This window comes from Trachypithecus francoisi, unplaced genomic scaffold (assembly GCF_009764315.1).
Source record: "Trachypithecus francoisi isolate TF-2019V2 unplaced genomic scaffold, Tfra_2.0 Lachesis_group16, whole genome shotgun sequence".
Taxonomy (NCBI): Eukaryota; Metazoa; Chordata; class Mammalia; order Primates; family Cercopithecidae; genus Trachypithecus; species Trachypithecus francoisi.
Window position 1 is genome coordinate 34294172 of NW_022681461.1, and position 20540 is coordinate 34314711.

General features: G+C 43.0%; 1 protein-coding gene across 1 annotated transcript in view; it reads right to left on the minus strand.

Moving 5' to 3' along the window:
• The window catches only part of AK3 (adenylate kinase 3), a 31838-nt gene extending 17436 nt beyond the window's left edge, over positions 1–14402 (minus strand). Inside the window, exon 1 of the mRNA XM_033237245.1 lies at positions 14026–14402. Within this exon, the coding sequence (XP_033093136.1) occupies positions 14026–14176 (151 nt within the window). The 5' untranslated portion in view covers positions 14177–14402. The remainder of the gene's footprint in view (positions 1–14025) is intronic.
• Between the last annotated feature and the right edge of the window lie 6138 nt (positions 14403–20540).

The window sequence follows — 20540 nt, forward strand, 5'->3', positions numbered from 1 at the left end:
AGATGGCATCTTTTTCCAATGCAAGGCTGTTTTGTTTACATTGAAAATCTGTTTGTTAGTGTAGACACCTTCATCAATGATCTTAGCTAGATTTTTCTGGAAAACTTGCTGCAGCTTCTGCATCAGCACTTGCACTTTCATGTTACAGAGACAGCTTCTTTCCCTAAACCTCATGAACCAACCTCTGCTAGCTTCAAATTTTTCTTCTGCAGCTTTAACACATCTCTCCGCCTTCACTGAATTGAAGAGAATTAGGGCCTTGCTCTGGATTGGGCTTTGGCTTTAGGGAGATGTGGCTGGTTTGATCTTCTATCTAAACCACTCAAGTTTTCTCTGTATCAGCAACAAGTTTGTTTCACTTTCTTGTGCTCCAGTGTTCACTGGAGCAGCATTTTTAATTTCCTTCAAGGTCTTCCTTTGCATTTACAACTTGGCTAACTGGTGCAAGAAGCCTAGTTTCAGCCTGTCTTGGTTTTCAACATGTCTTCCTCACTAAGCTTAATCATTTCTAGCTTTTGATTTAAAGTGAGAGATGTGCCACTCTCTTCCTTTAACTTGAACACTTAGAGGCCACTGTAGGGTTATTAATTGGCCTAATTTCAATATTGTGGTGTCTCAGGGAATAGGGAGGCTCGAGGAGAGGGAGAAAGACAAGGGAATGGCTGGTTAGTGGAGCAGTCAGAACACATACAACATTTATCAATTAAGCTTGCCATCTTATATGGGTGTAATTCATGGCACTCCAAAACAATTACAATAGTAACATCAAAGATCACTGATCACAGATCACTTTAACAGATATAATAATAATGAAAATATTTTAAATATTGCAAAAGTTGGCAAAAATGTGAAACAGAAATGGGAGATGAGCACGTGTTGGAAAAATGGGGCCAACAGCCTTGCTCGACAGAGTTGCCACAAAACTTAGATTTGTAAAAAAAAAAAAAAAAAAATACAGTACCTGTGAAGCACAGTAAAACAACATATGCCTTTAAAAACAAGTGTTAGGCCGGCCACGGTGGCTCATGCCTGTAATCCCAGCACTTTGGGAGGTCGAGGCAGGCGGATCACTTTGAGGTCAGGAATTCGAGACCATCCTGACCAACATGGTGAAACGCTGTTTCAAAAATTAGCCGGCTGTGGTGGCATATGCCTGTAGTCCCAGCTACCAGGGAGGCTGAGGCAGGAGAATTGCTTGAACCTGGGAGGCGGAGGTTGTAGTGAGCTGAATCACAGGACTGCACTCCAGCCTGGGCGACAGAGTGAAACTGTGTCTCAAACAAAAAAATAAATAAAAACAAGTGTTGGTAAGAATGTGGAGAAACTGTAACCCTCATACATTGCTGGTAGGATTATAAAGTGATGTAGCCAATTTGTAAAACAGTGTGGTAGTTTTTTTAAAGGTTGAACACAGTTACCAAGCCCTGCATGGTGGCTCACACCTGCAATCCCAGCACTTTGGGAGGCCAAGGCAGGAATTTCACTTGAGGCCAGGAGTTCAAGACCAGCCTGGGCAACACAGCAAGACTATGTCTCTACAAATAGATTTTGTTTGTTTGTTTGCTTTTGAGACGGAGTTTTGCTCTTGTTGCCCAGGCTGGAGCACAATGGCACTATCTCGGCTCACTGCAACTTCTGCCTCCCGGGTTCAAGTGATTCTCCTGCCTCAGTCTCCCATGTAGCTGGGGCTACAGGCATGCACCACCACACCCGGCTAATTTTGTATTTTTAGTAGAGATGGTGTTTCACCATGTTGGTCAGGCTGGTCTCGAACTCCTGACTTTGGGTGATACACCCACCTCTGCCTCCCAAAATGCTGGGATTACAGGCGTGAGCCACCACACCCGGCTTAAATAAAATTGTTTAAATTAGCTGGGTGCTTGGTATGTGTTTCTAGTTCCAGCTACTCAGGAGGCTGAGGCAGGAGGATCACTTGAGCCCAGGAGCTCAGTGCTGCAGTGAGCCATACTCGCACCACTGTACTCCAGCCTGGGTGATAGAGCAAGACCCTGTGTCGGAAAAAAAAAAAAAAAAAAAAAAAAGACAGTTACCATAAGAAATATTAATTCCTCTCCTCACTATATGCCCATGAGAAATAAAAACATATGGCCAGCTGTGGTGGCTCATGCCTGTAATCCCAACATTTTGCAAGTCAAGGCAGCAAGATTGCTCAAGCCTGAGAGTTCCTCACCAGCCTGGGCAACACAGCAAGACCCTACATCTAAATAAAAAAAATACAGGCATGGTGGTGCATGACTGTAGTCCCAGCTACTTGAGAGGCTCAGGTGGGAGGATCACTTGGGCCCAGGAGTTCAAGGCTGCTGCTGTTGAGTTACGATTGCATCACTGCACTCCAGCCTGGGTGACAAAGAGACTGTGTCTCTTAAGAAAAAAAAAAAGAAAGAAAGAAAAAGAAATATGTCTACACAAAAACTTGTAAATGAATGTTCATAGTGGCATTATTTAAAATAACCAAAAAGTAGAAACAACTCAAATGTCCATCAACTGATGAACAGATAAATAAAATGTGATATATCAAGACAATGGAATATGATTCAGCGAAAAAAGAAATGAAGTACTGATACATGTTACAGCATAGATGAACCTTCAAATATGCTCAGTGAAAGCAGTAAGACACAAAAGACTACATATCGTATGATTCCCTTTGCATAACATGTTTAGAATAGGCAAATCTATAGAGATGGAAAGAAGATTAGTAGTTGCCAAAGGCTGGGAGGGTTGGGGAGAAATGGGTAATGACTGCTAATGAGAACAGGGTTTCTTTTTGGAGCGATAAAAATGTTCTAAAATTGACTGAGGTGATGGTTTCACAACTTTGGATATACTAAAAATCACTGAATCATACACTTTACAAGAAGTAATTGTATGGTATGTGAATTAAATCAATGTTGTTTTTTAAAAAATAGAACAGATGAAAAATTCCCAGTAAGAAAAAAAATTAAAATACACTCATAGTCTCACCACTACTCAGAGATAATTATTGTTAATGATAATATAAAAATTTTCATTGCCTGTGGTCCCAGCTATTCAGGAAACTGAGGTGAGAGGATTGCTTGAGCCCAGGAGGTCAAGGCTGCAGTGAGCCATGATCGCACTACTGCACTCCAGACTTGCTGACAGAGCAAGACCTTGTCTCAGGAAAAACAAAAACAAAACAAAAACCAGGTATTTTTGAGTTTTGTTAACATATAGATAGATAATCCTATTTGTAGTCTAATAATCTGTTTTTCATTTATCATGAACTTTTTTTATGTTTGTATGATTTAATTAGAACAAGAAAGACATTGAGAATAGATTATCTTTAACATTCCAAAGAGATTTTTGTGTGATGAGAAAGGATTGTTATTTTTCTCTTTTGTTTTATGTGTTAAATATATTATCTTGCATATGGTTATTGTGAAAAAATCTATTTTTAAATTGCAGTATTGAATGGAAGTTACATGAGTTTTTACCTTCTCAATTATAATTGCTCTGTGAACTTTCACTTTGATCGTTATGGACCCAGTTTGAATGGCTGACTGATCAAGACTGCTACCTGATCTGTACATCTTTTGATTGCCTTACTTGGCTGAAAGGATGGTCTTGTAACTGTTGATGTTGGTTTTAGCTACTGATATTGTCACTCTTTCTCAAATGTAAAGTGTTTTTATTTTATTGTTCTTGTTGTTTTATAATTTTTATTATATTTTCAGGGGTACATGTGCAGGTTTGTTACACAGGTGAACTTGTTATGGGAGTTGGTTGTACAGATTATTTCATCACCCAGGTATTAAGCCTAGTACCCATTAGTTATTTTTCCTGATCCTCTCCCTCCTCCCTGCCTCTATCCTCTGGAAGGTCCCAGTGTGAATTGTTCCCCTCTATGTGTCCATGTGTTCTCATCATTTAGCTCCCACTTATAAGTGAGAACATGAGGTATTTGGTTTTCTCTTCCTGCATTAGTTTGCTAAGGATAATGGCCTCCAGCTTCAGCTATGTCCCTGCAAAGGACATAATCTTGCTCGTTTTTATAGCTGCACAGTACTTCATGGTATATATATAATGAACTTTCTATATCAATAAGCATTTATCCACAATATTTATTAAAACCTGGAGCCTATAATGCTTCAGTTGAAGCTTATTAAAAAACAAACAAACAAACAAAAAAAGGCTTAACTCCCTAATTCCGAGTCTAAGCAGTTTGCATATTACCTTTCAAATATATTTAACCCCTCCCAAAATTACATGCAAAGACTCTTAACCAGCATGTTCTCTGGAGATACGGTAAAGTTTTATCCATTTGATTACCTACATTTAATATTACATCTTAACAGACTCCTCATAAAAATTCTAGAGTGGATCCCTGAACGACATGGGTTTGAACTGCATGGGTCCACCTGTGCCTCTGCCACCCTTGAGACAACAAAACTGACCTGTCCTCTTCCTCAGTCTACTTGACATGAAGACAATGGGGATGAAGATCTTTATGATGACCCGCTTCCATTTAACAAACAGTAAAGATATTTTCTTTTCTTACGATTTTCTTTTTTAGAGACAGGGTCTCGCTTTGACACCCATGCTGGACTGCAGTGGTGTGATCATAGCTCACTGAAGCCTCGATTTGCTGGGTCCAAGTGATCTTCCCACCTTAACCTCCCAAGTAGCTGGGAAAACAGGCACACACCACAATGCCCGGCTAATTTTTTTTATTTTTTGTAGAGATGAAGTATTGCTTTACCCAAGCTTGTCTAGAACTCCTGGGCTTAAGTGATCCTCCCATCTTGGCCTCCCATCTTGGCCTCCCAAAGTGCTAGGATTACAGGCATGAGACACTGCACACGGCTGATAATTTCTTAACAACATTTTCTTTTCTCTCGCTTGCTTTATTATAAGAATACAGTATACAATACATATATCATATAAAATATGTGTGAATCAATTGTGTATGTTATTGGTAAGGCTTCTGGTCAACAGGATATTTAAGTTTTGGGGATGTCAAAAGTTACACGTGGATTTTCGACTACACTAGGAGTCAGCAGCCCTAACCCGGAAGTTGTTCAAGGCCAACTGTATTTCCTTTTTTGATTCAAAAATTAACAAATTTGGGCACTTCCACAAAACATAAAAGGCAGTTCAAAAGTAAATTATTTATAATAAGCTAATTTTCTACAATGTTATACACAAAAATAAGAAAAGAAGGTTAGAGAAAGACAGGGAAACTCAAAACCAACTTTTGAGGATAATAACTAGAAATCCTAAAACATGGAGACATTAGTATGAGAAATAAACCTTTATATTACGTAAAAAGTCATTTTAAATTCTGTATCTCCCTTTAAAGTTTCATATTACCCAAATCAACCACACCTCATATCTGAATAAGCTTATTCAAACTTACTGTTTGAGCAGTTATGAAGCACAAAAGAGGGACCTGACCAAACTGTAAATAACAGTTCTCTCTCTCTCTCTCTCTTTTTTTTTTAAAGAGCCAATGCAGTGGCATGATTACAACTCACTGCAGTCTCAAACCCCTGGGCTCAAGCGATCCTCCCAGCTTAGCCTCCCAAGTAGCTAGGGCTACAGATAAGCACTATCATGCCTGACTAATTTATTTTTATTTTTTTTAGAGAGATAGGGGTCTCACTATGTTACCCAGGCTGGTCTCAAACTCCTGGACTTTAGTGATCCTCCTGCCTTAGCCTCCCAAATTGCTGGGATTACAGGGGTGAGCCACTCCCCAACCAGCAGTTCTCTTTCACATGTGCCAAGAGAAAAGGCTACAGAGAATTAACCTAGTTCCTGCCAAAATTGCTTTTAAAATAATTATAAATGACATAAAACTTAACTTTAAAAATGTGTTGAAACAAAATAAAACTAGGAGAATGTCAGGAAATTAAATGATAGTTTTACACCCTATCAAGGGCTTGTAAAAAAGCTTTTCTCAAATAATAAACACTTGAGTCAACAAAGTGGTTACCTCTGGGAAGCAGGAAGGAGATGTGCATGGAAGGGGAACTGGAGGGCCCCCAAAGTCCTTGTTTCCCTCTGGTGACGGGTAAATGATGTTCGTTTTATTATTCTTCTAACCATACATAGACCTTGTAATACTCTGATGCATGGAATATTTCACAAGAATTATATTAAAAATGAAAACCTCCCTTGACTATTGTTCCTCCCGCTAACCATCACCCAATCTCTCTCCTTTTCAGTGAAGCATCCAGAAAGAGTTCCTGTTTCAGGCCTATACTCCCCTTCCCATTCACTCTGCTTCGGATAAATTCTGATTTTGACAATTACATAAATGCCCACCTGGGTCCAGCCTCATTTTATTTCTCCTCCTCCCTCATCCTCCCTCGGCACTTCAGCCTGAAACCACACCCCAGCAAGGAGCTCTACATACATGGATCCTCCTAGCCTTTACCCAAGCCACATGGTAAGCTCTTACACATTTTTCAACACACATCCTAAAAGGCCCTTCATGGTCAAGTGGCCCTCAACCTCCTATGGAACTGGAAGCTCCCCCTCTGGACTTCCAAATGTCACAGACTTGTCTCCATTGAGACACCTATCACACCAATGACTATGTCTTTACATGTTGTTATAGACAGAATTATGTTTCCCTTAAATCTGAATGTTGGAACTTAACCCCCAGTGTGACTATATTTGGAAATAGGGATTTAAAGGAGGTAATTAAGATTAAATGAGGTCATAAAGGGAGGGCACTAATCCAATAAGCCTGGTGTCTTTATAAGAAGAGGATGACGGCCAGGCGCGATGGCTCAAGCCTGTAATCCCAGCACTTTGGGAGGCCGTCACGAGGTCAGGAGATCAAGACCATCCTGGCTAACACGGTGAAACCCCGTCTCTACTAAAAAATACAAAAAACTAGCCGGGCAAGGTGGCGGACGCCTGCAGTCCCAGCTACTCGGGAGGCTGAGGCAGGAGAATGGCGTAAAAACCCAGGAGGCGGAGCTTGCAGTGAGCTGAGATCCGGCCACTGCACTCCAGCCTGGGCAACAGAGCGAGACTCCATTTAAAAAAAAAAAAAAAAAAAAAGAAGAGGATGAGATGTCAGGGGTGCCTGCTTACAGAGGAAAGGCCATGTGAGAACAAAGTAAGAAGGCAACTAGGCAGGCCAGGAAGAAGGGCCTCACCAAAAACCAACTCTGCCAGTGCCTTGGTCTTGTACTTCTAGCCTCCAGAACTATAAGAAAATAAATTCTGTGGTTTGGCCTTCCCTAGTGTGTGGTATTATGTTACAGCAGCTTGAGCTGATACACATGTCCATCTGCCCACCTGCCCCCATGTCCACGCCCTGTGAGCACCTAGTGAAATCAGTTCCTCTCTGTGTCTCCACTACCTAGCACGTATCTGATGCTTAAAGGATCCATGGATAGTTGCCTGAATGAATGGTTAGATGGACAGATGGATAGACGGAGAGACAAGCTCCCTGGATTCTACTAGATCCTAGCCATGGAATTGTAAAAGGCCTAACTTGTTTTGTTAAAAAATATCAATCTAGCAAAAGCCTACTTTCTTTGAGACAGTATTCATGACCAGGCTTACCTTTTAAAAATTGTTCTTTAAGTTATTTAAACAAACTATAGTACACCCATAAGATAACAGAAAAAGAGAAAACAACCCACATGTTCACCAGCTTATGAATGGATAAATAAAACACGGCCCATCCATAAAATGGAATTGTATTCAGCAATAAAAAAGAATGAAGTACTAAAACATGCTACAGTGTGGATGAGCCTTGAAAACACTAAGCTAAATGAAAGAAGCCAGTCAGAAAAGATCACATATTGTATGACTGCATTTGAATAAAATGTACAGTATAGAAAACTCAAGAGAGACAGGAGGTGAGGTGGTGTTGCCAGAGGCTCAGGTGGAGGGGAGCGGGGTGGGAACAGAAGTGACTGCTAATAGGTATGAACTTTCTTTTATGGGGTGATGGGTATGTTCTAAAATTGATTATTAAAGAAAAAATATTAATTTTTAAAAGATTGGGCACTGTGGCTCATGCCTGTAATAACAACACCTTGAGAAGTTAAGGAGGGAGGATTACTTGAGGCTAGGAGTTCATGACAAGCCTGGACCAACATGGTGAGACCCCATCTCCATTATAAAAAAAGAAAAATGGATTCCATTGATTACGAGGAAACAAAAGAAAGAAAATACAAAATTAAGTATTTATTTATATATATATATATATGTTTTTGTTGTTGTTGTTTTTAAAACAGTTTCGCTGTGTTGCCCAGGCTGGAGTGCACTGGCGTGATCTTGGCTCAATGCAACTCTGCCACCTGAGCTTAAGCCATTCTCCTGCCTCAGCTTCCCAAGTAGTTGGGACTACAGGTACCCGCTACCACACCCAACTAATTTTATTTTGTATTGTTAGTAGAGACGGGGTCTCACCATGTTGACTAGGCTGGTCTCAAACCCAACCTCAAATGATCCACCTTCCTCGGCCTCCCAAAGTGCTGTAATTACAAGTGTGAGCCACCATGCCCGGCCAAAAAAATATTTTAAAAAGAAAAAAGAAAAAATTTCTTAAAAGAAAAAATATATTAATTTAAAATTGATGAAGGCCAGGCACAGTAGCTCACGCCTGTGATCCCAGCACTTTGGGAAGCCAAGGTGGGTGGATGGCTTGAGGTAGGGAGCTCGAGACCAGCCTAGCTAACATGATGAAAACCCATCTCTACTAAAAATACAAAAAAAAGCTGGGTATGGTGGCTCACGGCTATAATTCCAGCTACTCAGGAGGCTGAGGCAGGAGAATCACTTGAACCTGGGAGGCAGAGGTTGCACTGAGCCGAGATCGTGCCACTGCACTCCAGCCTGGGCAACAGAGCGAGTGAGACTCCATATCAAAAAAAAAAAAAAAGTTGATTTTGGTGATGTCTGCACAACTCTGTGAATATACAAAAAGTCCACTGAGTTTTATACTTTAAATGGATACATTATATGGTACATTAATTATATCTCAATAAAGCTATCAGAAAAAAATGAAATGGGGTACTCCATATGCAAAGCAATATTGTTAAAGGCATAAAACAGTATATACAGCATGCTATAATCTGTGTTTTAAAAAACATATACACAAAGAGAAGCATAGGTAAATATTTGGTTGTATAAGCATAAAATATCTTGGAAGAATCTTTTCATGAAATATCCTGTTATATTTTTGGAATTGCCTATTACAAATTAAATGTTTTACCATTCCAAAAAGAAAAAAAAATCCACCCTGCCATGAGTATCATCCTAATTATGCATGCCTATGTGCCATAGGTATACATAATGTTTCGTTAGACGTACAGAATCCAGGGACTGACAGAAGTCTTGAAGATTATCTACTACATTCATCTGCCCCAGCATATAGATGAGAATAAAGGAGATTCATAAGGGTTGGCTGTCTAGTCTAGGGTTATGTCTCCTTTTTTTTTGAGACAGGGTCTCACTCTGTCACTGTGAGTACTGTGGTGCCATCACAGCCCACTGCAGCCTCGAACTCCTGGGTTCAAGCAATACTCTCACCTCAGCCTCTCAGAGAGCTGAGACTTAAGGCGCGTGCCATCACATCCAGCTAATGTTTTTATTTTTTGTAGAGACGGGTTCTCACCATGTTACCCAGGCTAATCTCAATCTCCTGGGCTCAAATGACCCTCCTGCCTCGGCCTCCCAAAATGCTGAGATTACAGGCATGAGGCACCACATCTAGCCAGGGTTACATCTCTGAGAAGCACTATGCTACAGTGCAGTTTCTCAGACTGAGCAATCACATGTCAACCTCATGATTTCTACCATAGCTGAACTACTATTCACTATATAGTTTTCTTTACTATAGAGTTCTTTACTATATAGTTTTCTTTAAAGTGACTTAGCTTTAAAAATTAATAGCTATAATTTTCATGAAATACAGCTTTGGTGTGCTAGATTTGTGTCTGTTTCAAATCTACTTTGAAATAAATAGATAAAAAGTTTTTGTCTATCTAAAATGTCTATCTCATGAATCTCATTGTCTAATTCACGTCTATCTCATGAATCTCAGTGTGGGAAATATTGCATAGAGAAAAGAGTATTTAATTAGCACACAAGGAAATCTACATTTTCACCCTCATCCCCCAATAAACACTGTTTACTATCAAGCAGCTTCTTCTCCTGAACTCAGTCTCTTCATCTTTAAGAGAGGCCTAACTTTGGGAGGCCGAAGTGGGTGGATCACCTGAGGTCAGGAGTTCAAGACCAGCCTGCCAACACGGCAAAACTCCGTCTCTACTGAAAATACAAATATTAGCCAGCCACAGTGGTGCAAGCCTGTAGTCCCAGCTACTTGAGTTGGGAGGCTGAAGCAGGAGAATCGCTTGAACCCAGGAGTCAGAGGTTGCAGTAAGCCGAGATTGTGCTACTGCACTCCAGCCTGGGCAACAGAGTGAGACTCTGTCTCAAAAAAATAAAACAAAATAAAAGAGAGAACTGGACTAAATGTCTTAAGGTCAGATTCAAGTTCCCTGACTCTAGGTTTCAGTGACGATCTACATTCCAGCTTTGCTACTGTCAATGAGTTGCCTAATGTTTCCAGTGTCCTTATCATATCTCCTGAGATGATTTTAAACCTTAGCTATAAAATACAGCCATGGGCTATAAAATATAGCACCCTCATAAAACAATGACTGGAAAGTAAATTGGAACAACCCTTCTGTTGTATTATTTGATAGTACCATATTTGTAGAAATTCCATACTAGGAATTTATTTGAAGGAAATAAGCAAAGATGTGCCAAATGTTTATGTACAGAGATCGTCATAACAGTATATACTATAATAAACAATGGTTAACAACATACATGTCTAATAAAAATGTTTAACAACAATACAACTTTGGCCGGGCGCGGTGACTCACGCCTGTAATCCCAGTACTTTGTGAGGCCAAGGTGGGCGGATCACGAGGTCAGGAAATCGAGACCATCCTGGCTAACATGGTGAAACCCTGTCTCTACTAAAAATACAAAAAAATTAGCCAGGTGGCGGGTGCCTGTAGTTCCAGCTACTCGGGAGGCTGAGGCAGGAGAACAGCACGAACCGGGGAGGTAGTGCTTGCAGTGAGCCGAGATCGCACCACTGTACTCCAGCCTGGGGGACAGAGCGAGACTCCGTCTCAAAAAATAATAAATAAATAAATAAATAAATAAATAAATAAATAAACTATACAACTTTGATAAAATTAAACATCTTTTTTTTTGAGATGGAGTTCCACTCTTTTTCACCTAGGCTGGAGTGCAAGGGTACCATCTCGGCTCACTGCAACCTATGCCTCCCAGATTCAAGTGATTCTCCTGCCTCAGCCTCCCAAGTAGCTGGGATTACAAGCGCCCACCACCATGCCTGGCTAATTTTTGTATTTTTAGTAGAGACAGGGTTTTGCCATGTTGGTCAGGCTGGTCTCAAACCTCTGGTGATTCACCCACCTCAGCCTTCCAAAGTGCTGGGATTACAGGCTTGAGCCACCCCGCCCAGCTTAAACATCATTTTTAAGACTGGTTAATGATGCATAAACATGCTCACTATAAATGAGAATAAAAAAGTAACCTATCATTTAGAATATGACAATTTATTTTTAGAATATAACCATTTTGCAAATACAAATGCAACAGAAATAAAAAGAAAAATAAAAAAAAGAATAAAAGAAAATGCACCCAAGGGTTAATTATAATCATCTCTGTGTGGCAAGGCAGAATTATAAAGGATCTTAATTTACCTTTTTTATATTTGCATGAAATAGATATAGTTTCCTTCTCTTATAATAAATATGCTTTACTTTTTTCTTTTTTTTTTTTTTAGACAGGGTATCACTCTGTCACCCAACTTGGAGTGCAGTGGCACAATCTTGGCTCACTACAACCTCTGCATCCCGGGCTCAACTGATTCTCCCACCTCAGCCTCCTGAGTAGCTGGGATCACAGGCGCGAGCCACCATGCCCAGCTAATTTCTTGTATTTTTGGTAGAGACAGGGGTTTCGCCATGTTGCCTAGGCTGGTCTTGAATTCCTGACCTCAAGTGATCAGTCCCCAAAGTGCTGGGATTAAAGGCATGAGTCATCATGCCAGGCCTACTCTCTTAGACTTTGGTTAACCTGACCCCAACCAGTATCAGTATCTGGGATTGTTTAATGTTACCTAACTACTTCAATATGTTGCATTAACAACATTTAGCAAGCAAGTCAAACAACCTTTTTTCTTTCTTTCTTTGTTTTTTTTGAGATGGGGTCTTGCTCAAGCAGGAGTGCAGTGTTGCAATCTCGGCTCACAGCAACCTCCGCCTCCCAGGTTCAAGCGATTCTCCCACCTCAGCCTCCCGAGTAGCTAGGACCACAGGCGCCTGCCACGGCGCCCTGCTAATTGTTTTTGAATTTTTTATAGAGACGGAGTTTCATCATGTTGCCCAGGCTGGTCTAGAACTGCTGAGCTCAAGTGATCTGCCCACCTCAGCCTCCCAAAGTGCTGGGATTACAGGTGTGAACTGGTTACATAAATCATACTAGATTCTGAAAATACATACCTACAAAAACAGAATGAAATGGATGTATCCGTTTTCATGTGAAATATATCCCAGACATGAAGTGAAACCACACTGATACAGAGTATATATACATAGTATAATCACATATTACATACAAGAAAAGACACACCTTGGCTGGGAGCGGTGGCTCATGCCTGTAATCCCAACACTTTGGGAGGCCGAGGTGGGTGGATCACGAGGTCAGGAGATGGAGACCAGCCTGGCTAACACAGTGAAACCCTCCTTCTACCAAAAATACAAAATTTAGCCCGGCGTGGTGGAATGCATCTGTAGTCCCAGCTACCGGGGGGCTGAGACGGGAGAATTGCTTGAACCCAGGAGGCAGAGGTTGCAGTGAGCCGAGAGCACGCCACTGCACTCCAGCCTGGGCGACAGAGGAAGACTCCGTCTCAAAAAACAAACCAAAAAAAAATAAAAGAAAAGATACACGTATCTGTGCTTATAAAGTAAACCTTTCTAGAAGGAAACTCTGTTCGCCCCCCGAAGAATGGGACTGAGGTAGGGAACGAAGGAGGGCGTTGTTTTTAATGCTATACACGTCTATCCTGTTTCTTATCCTTACAAAAAAAAAAAGAAAAGAAAGAAAAAGGCCTTGTGTAGGCATTATTTCTATATAGTAAATGAGTTTCAAAATGAGTTTCAAAACAGGTTCTATTTTGAAAAGTAAGGTCAACATTTTTTGAGAAAAAAACTCCCGCTATTGGCTTTTCAAAAACAACCTTCTTAAGAGAGAATTTACATACCACAAATTCACCCATTGTATAGTGTAGACTGTTAACTGGCTTTTGTGCTGAGCTGTAAGAATTCATTTGGCATGAGAAACAAAATATTTTATGTAACCACGCATAAGAATAGCCTTCGTGTCTACGAAATCTAGGGATATCAAAATTTGAGATAATTTTATGACTGCAACAAGGGTAAATAATACTTGGCCTTCGGAATATGGGGGAAAGGTCAGAACTACAAGATCCCATAGAGCTTAACCACACCAAAAAAAAAAAAAAAAAAGGAAAACAAGAAAGAAAGAAGAGAAGAGAACAAAACAAGCAAACTCTAGCAGGGCTAATGCCAGTCTTCTAAATGCACCAGCACGTTGAATAAGCTACAGCTCAGCTCGATGGACCCCCAAGAGTGGTTGCCACTGGGAAGACTAGTGCCTCTGAAACAAAGCCCGGTGGTTTCCTTTCACCTCTGAACTTCGAGCTTGACCTAACTTTCCAGTACCTTCCCCCGCCCCACCCTCCCATAACCCGCCCGAAGCGGCCCACGGAGGCCGGAGGTTTCGGGGCGCAGTCGCTCAGCAGCCAGAGGTCTCTGTCCCGAGCGGCGGGAGGGAAATGCGGCGCCCGCAGCCAGGGACCCGCGTGCCCAGCTTCTGCCCCCTGGCACGCAAAGTCCGACCTGGGTGACAGCGCACGGCCGGCCCTGGGCCCAGAGCTCCCACCTGTGCCCCGCAGCATGTTGTCCCGGAGCAGGTCCCCGCTGGAGAGGTGCTTCAGCTGGAAGTGTGTGGTGATGCGCGATGACACGGTGCCCTTGCCCGAGCCCGGGGCTCCCATGATCACCGCTCGCAGCAGCCGCGCGGACGCCCCCATGGCCGCAGACCGAGGCCCGCGCCGCGCGGGTACCAGGGCTTTGGCCTGGCCTGCGCGCTCACCCGCTCCGCAGCCCGCGCCGGCCGGCTGGCAGCGCCGCTATCAGGCGGTTACTGCGGTTCCCAGGCGTTCCCGGAAGTGAGCCGACAGCCACTGGGGCAGCCCAGACAGCGACTGACCCCGCGGCTGCTCCCGCCTCTCGGCTACCCCGGCGCACCCAGTCCCCTGCGCCTGGCCCCGCCCAGCCGCGCAAGCCGCGCCGCCTCTGCGCTCGCTCTGCCGCCCAGCTGCCACCTGCGCCTCTCCGTGGCCCCTCTCCACCGGCCGCTGGGCCCAGGTCCCTTCAGCGCCCCTCCGCACCCACCCCCACGCGCCCTCCACTCAGCTCAGATCTACCTCCACGCCTCTCCGCGACTCCCGAACCCCGCGCCCTGTCCGGCCCAGTCCCAGCCGGATAGACCGCGCTCCCCTCTGTCCGAGCTTGGCAACTCCTGCGCGCCCCCTGCCCCCCGCCACCTCTAGTCGCCCCTCGGAGCCTCTTGGTTTCGGAATCCACCCGCACCCACCCCTCCAACAACCCTTTCGTAGTCCTGGGCCCTAGTCCATAGCAGGCGCTGCCCTACCCAGTCCCTACGGGACATACCGCGCCCCCTTCCGTGCTCCCTTGACAACCCTTGTCCCCGCTCCACCTGGCGCCCACTCGAGTCCCCCCTCCCCTCTACTCCCCTGGACCGCCAGACCCCCCGCTTCTGCACCCACCCCCGCCTTTGCCCCTCCCTCCTTCCTCCTCTTCCTCTGCAGCCGAGAGCCCTCTCTTCCCACTCCCTCTCTGTGTAGAACCAGAGGGAGTGACCTTGAGCCGAGAGGGCCTACCTCATTTTACAGGAGAGGAAATCCAAGTTTCAATGAGTGAGATTCTTTTATAAATAGCATAAAAGAGTATGTGAAACTGTGCAGGCAAGCTGTTGTAGATAGGCGGTCGGAAAAGCTTTGAAGAGATGGCATTTGTGCTGAGTACTTAATTAGAATGTGGAACAGAGAGACATAGGCCCTTCCTATTTCCAGTTTTAGGGGAAGGCCCTAAACTGGAGGTTTGGCATGTTTCAAGAATGGAAACAGAGGACAAACATTCGAGTGAGTATCATTTTGTCTGCAAAGTGGGCATAGAGGATTAGAATGGAGGAGTTAAAATAATGTAGTACTTAGTGCAATGCCAGCTACAGGGTCAATGTTCAATAATGGTTGTTCATTTATTATCATTGCTTTGTGCTGTGACACTATGCGAAGGCTCTATGAAAATAAACACAGTTACCATTCTCCTCAGAGGTCCAGAACTGATTTCAAAGAAGATAGAAATGACTTCAGGGCCAGACAGTGAGTGAATCTTACCTGAGTGAATGGATGGGAGATTTCAATAGATAGACAGCCTGGTACTTAGAAAAGACATTAGCCTTTACTTTCTGATATGGAAAAAAAGAAAGAAAATACATACCTTCTACATTTTTTTTTCTTTGAGACAGAGTTTTGCTCTTGTTGCCCAGGCTAGAGTGCAATCGGCTCACCGCAACCTCCGCCTCCTGGGTTCAAGTGATTCTCCTGCCTCAATCTCCCAAGTAGCTGGGATTACAGGCACGTGCCACCGCACCTGGCTAATTTTATATTTTTAGTAGAGACGGGATTTCTTCATGTTGGTCAGGCTGGTCTGAAACTCCTGACCTGAGGTGATCCACCTGCCTCGGCCTTCCAAAGTGCTAGGATTACAGGTGTGAGCCACTGCGCCCTTCCTTGTTTTATTTTTTGTTTGTTGGAGACAGGGTCTTGTTTTGTCGCCCAGGCTGGAGTGCTGTGAAGCGATCTCAGCTCACTGCAACCTCTACTTCCCAGGTTCAAGTGATTCTCATGCCTCAGCTTCCCAAGTAGCTGGGATTACAGGCACCCGCCACCACGCCCAGCTAATTTTTGTATTTTTAGTAGAGATGGGGTTTCATCATGTTGGCCAGGCTGATCTCAAACTCCTGCCCTCAGATGATCTGCCTGCCTTGACCTCTCCAAGTGCTGGGATTACAGGCTTGAGCCACCCCACTGTGCCCAGCCGAGCTCATACATACTCATTACTAAGCAAGAAATAATGAAAACAAATGAATTAAACATTGAATTAATGTAATTGGGAAAAGGACATCAAAATAACCCATGGAAAGCAGAGGAAGGGATGAAGTAAACAACATAAATGAAGGGATGAGAAAAACAGAACTAACTAAAGAATGAACCAGTCTGGACAAGTACAACTTATGCAATACTAGAAAATCTGAAGGTTTGGAGAAAGTACTTCTAATCTCCAAAGCTGGGAACATAGGAGGTTCTGGCTCCAAAAGAAACCGGAAAGAAAATCCTGGGGAAATTTGGTTTAGAAAAAAAAATGTTCAAACAAAAATAGCTGAGGAATCATCCTCTCATTGCAGGGGCAAAAAGCTGAGTGTCGTGGTCATATTAACAGGCCCACAAAACACCAATCAACTTTAGCTTCGTGAAAGGTTGCTGATTGCAAATGAGTAACTGCCAGTCTGTGAAATCTCCTGGCAACTGTGCCTGGCGTAGTCATTTCACCATTCACAGACATTTGTATGGATCTGTTCCTCACTGCCTACCTTGTTCCAACGGAAAAACACTAAGGTCAAATTCATTCAAATTCTAATTTAATGATCAAGTGTTTATACAGATTAGTTTGAAGCAAATAAAGCCCAGATGAGTGCTTTGTACATACTAGGCACTCAATAGGTCTTTGTTGATTAAATACTAAGAATTACTTTTTGTCACTTTTGTTTGTTTGTTTTTGAGCTGGAGTCTCTCTCTCTCACCCAGGCTGGTGCAGTGGCGCAATCTTGGCTCACTGCAACCTCTGCCTCCTGGATTCAAGAGATTGTCCTGCTTCAGCCTCCCAAGTAACTGGGACTACAGGCCTGAACCATCATGCCCAGCTAATTTTTGTATTTTTATTTATTTATTTATTTTTATTTATTTATTTATTTATAATTTTTTGAGACGGAGTCTCGCTCTGTCGCCCAGGCTGGAGTGCAGTGGCCGGATCTCAGCTCACTGCAAGCTCCGCCTCCTGGGTTTACACCATTCTCCTGCCTCAGCCTCCCAAGTAGCTGGGACTACAGGCGCCCACCACCTCGCCCGGCTAGTTTTTTTTTGTATTTTTTAGTAGAGACGGGGTTTCACCATGTTAGCCAGGATGGTCTCGATCTCCTGACCTAGTGATCCGCCCGTCTCGGCCTCCCAAAGTGCTGGAATTACAGGCTTGAGCCACCGCGCCCGGCCTAATTTTTGTATTTTTAGTAGAGGTTTTGCCATTTTGGCCAGGCTGGTCTCGAACTCCTGACCTCAAATGATCCTCCTGCTTTGGCCTCCCAAACTGCTGGGATTACAGGTATGAGCCACCATGCATTCCCAGCCTTTGTCACATTGAAGACTGAAATGTTTAAGGGCTCTAGAATGTACAACTGAGGGGGAAGTGATAGGCATGTGTCATGGGTTGAATTGTATTTCCCCAGGAGATATATTGAAGTCCTAACCCCCAGTACCTCAGAACATGACCTTACTTGCACATAGGGTCTTTGTAGACATAGTTAAGACAAGGTCATAGTGGAAGATGGTCAGCTCTTACTCCAATATGACCTGAAAACATAGGGGGAGAATGCCATGTGATGATGGAAGCAGATACTGGGCTTATACAGCTGCAAGCCAAGGAACACCAAAGATTGCTGGGGACACTAGAAGCCAAGAGAAAGACACAAAGCTGATTCTCCCCTGGGATCCTTGGGGAAGAATAACCCTGCTCTCACCTTGACTATGAATTGTAGCTACTAGAACTGTGAGAGAATAACTTTCTATTGTTTCAAGCCCCCTAGTTTGTGGTAATTTGTTACTGTAGGTCTAGGGAACTAATACAGCTTGTTTCCAAGAAATATGTATATGTGTTTGTATGTTGCTTCACACTATGTGTTACCTAGATGAGAACAAAAGAATAGAAGAGTTCATGTTTGAGAAATAATTACTAGGATTGTAGTGATTGTAGTGAGACAAAGACAAGGAAGGTCCATCAGTTATCTACCACTAAAAAAAAATCCACTCCAGGCCAGGCATGGTGGCTCACACCTGTAATCCCAGCAGTTTGGAAGGCCCAGACAGGAGGATCACTAGAGTCCAGGAGTTTGAGACCAGCCTGGGCAACATAATGACACCCCTTCTCTACAAAAAAAAAAAAAAAGAAGATGACGAAGAACATTAGCCAGTGTGGTGGTGTGCACCTGTTGCCCCAACTATTTGGGAAGCTGAAGTGGGAGGATTGCTTGAGCCTGGAAGGTTGAGGCTGTAGTGAACTGTGATCATACCACTGTACTCCAGCCTGGGCAACAGAGCAAGACCTTGTCTCAATAAATAAATAAATATCCTGGCCAGATGTGTTGACTCACACATGTAATACCAGCACTTTGGGAAGCCAAGACGAGTGGATCACTTAAGGTCGGGAGTTTGAGACCAGCCTGGCCAACATGGTGAAACCCCCGACTCTACTAAAAATAAAAAAATTAGCTGGGCGGGATGGCGTCTGCCTGTAGTCCCAGCTACTTGGGAGGCTGAGGCACGAGAATTGTTTGAACACTTGAACCAGGAAGGCAGAGGTTGCAGTGAACCAAGATCATGCCATTGCACTCCAGCCAGGGTGACAGAGTGAGACTCTGTCTCAAAAATAAATAAATAAATAAACAAACAAACAAAAATTAGCTGGTCGTGGTGGTGCACACCTGTAATCCCAACTACTTAAGAGGCTGTGGCAGGAAAATCGCTTGAACCCGGGAAATGGAGGTTGCAGTGAGCCGAGATTGCACCATTGCACTCCAGCCTGGGCAACAGAGTGATATTCTGTCTCCAAAATAAAAAATAAAATAAAATAAATATCTGGGGGAAGAATGTTCTAGAGAGAAAAGAACAAATGCAAAGGCCCTGAGGGAGGAGTGTGCTGGAGTTTCCAAAGAAGCCATTCTGCCTGGAACAGAGAGAGCAAGAAATGAAAGTTATTCAACAAGAAAGCTCAGGGAGGTAGTGAGGGTCCAGACCTTACATAGCCTAACAAACCACTGTGGCAAATGGTATTGTCCGAAGACAGCCACAACGCCCACTCCCAGTCCGTACGCTTATCTTTGACACTTCTCCAATCAAGAGGTGAGGTCCCTGTCCCCTCCATCTTTAACCGAACAGACGTCTGTGACTGTTTTGACCAATTGAGTATGGTGGAAGTGATATTATGTGACTTCCAAGGCTAAGTCATAAAAGACAAAGCAGCTTCTGATTTGTACATTAGGACACTCATTTTGGAAGCCTACAGCTGCCACATGGGGAATCTGACTGCCCCAAGGCCAAGAGGCTGTAAGGAAGTCCAGATTAACCCACATGGAGAAACCACTTAGGGACTTCCTGAGATGACAAGGAGAGAGTAGTGCTTTATTCCCTGGGTGTCCCAACTCTAGCCATCTGACTGCACTTGCATGAGATACCTCAAGCCAAAACTATCCAGCTGAGCCCTTCCGAAGTTCCTGAGCCACAGAAGCCATGGGAGAAAATAAAGTGATCGTGGTGGTTTCAAGTAATAATGCAAGTGAGAGAGGATGATGACTTGGGCTTGCATGGTATAGGTGATGAGAGCTAGTTGGATTCTGAATACAAATATTCATTTTCCAGAAATAATCTCAAACTTATAGAAAAGTTGCAAATACAGTACAAAGATTCTTTTTTTCTGAGCCATTTGAGATGCCCCATCATTCTTGAATATTTTCATGTATGTTTCCTACAATGACATATTTGCATAACCACAATATAACTTTTAAAATAAGAAAAAATCACATGACTAACATTTAATCAAATCTTATTCAATTTTCCCCAAATGTTCCACTAATGTTCTTTATAACAGAAGTTATGAAATCATACAGTAAATTTTAGTTATGTGATTTTCAAAATCACACATTGCATTCAGTTTCCATGTCTTTATTCTCTTTCAGTTCTCTTTCAAGCTGGAGTAATTCCTTAGTCTTTCCTTGACTTTTATGACCTTGACACTCTGTTCTTTTTTTTTTTTTTTTTAACTTCCCATACTATACCGATGTAATGACCTTCACACTCTTGAAGATTATGGGAAGGTTATGTTGTAGAACACCGTCTCTTTATCTGATGTTTTCTCATGATTATATTCAGCTTATTCATCTTTGGTAGAGAATATTACAGAAGTAGTGCTGTGATTTTGTTATGTTCCATCAGAAGGCGTATGATTTTAATGTGTTGTATTATTGATGATGCTAACTTTGATCAG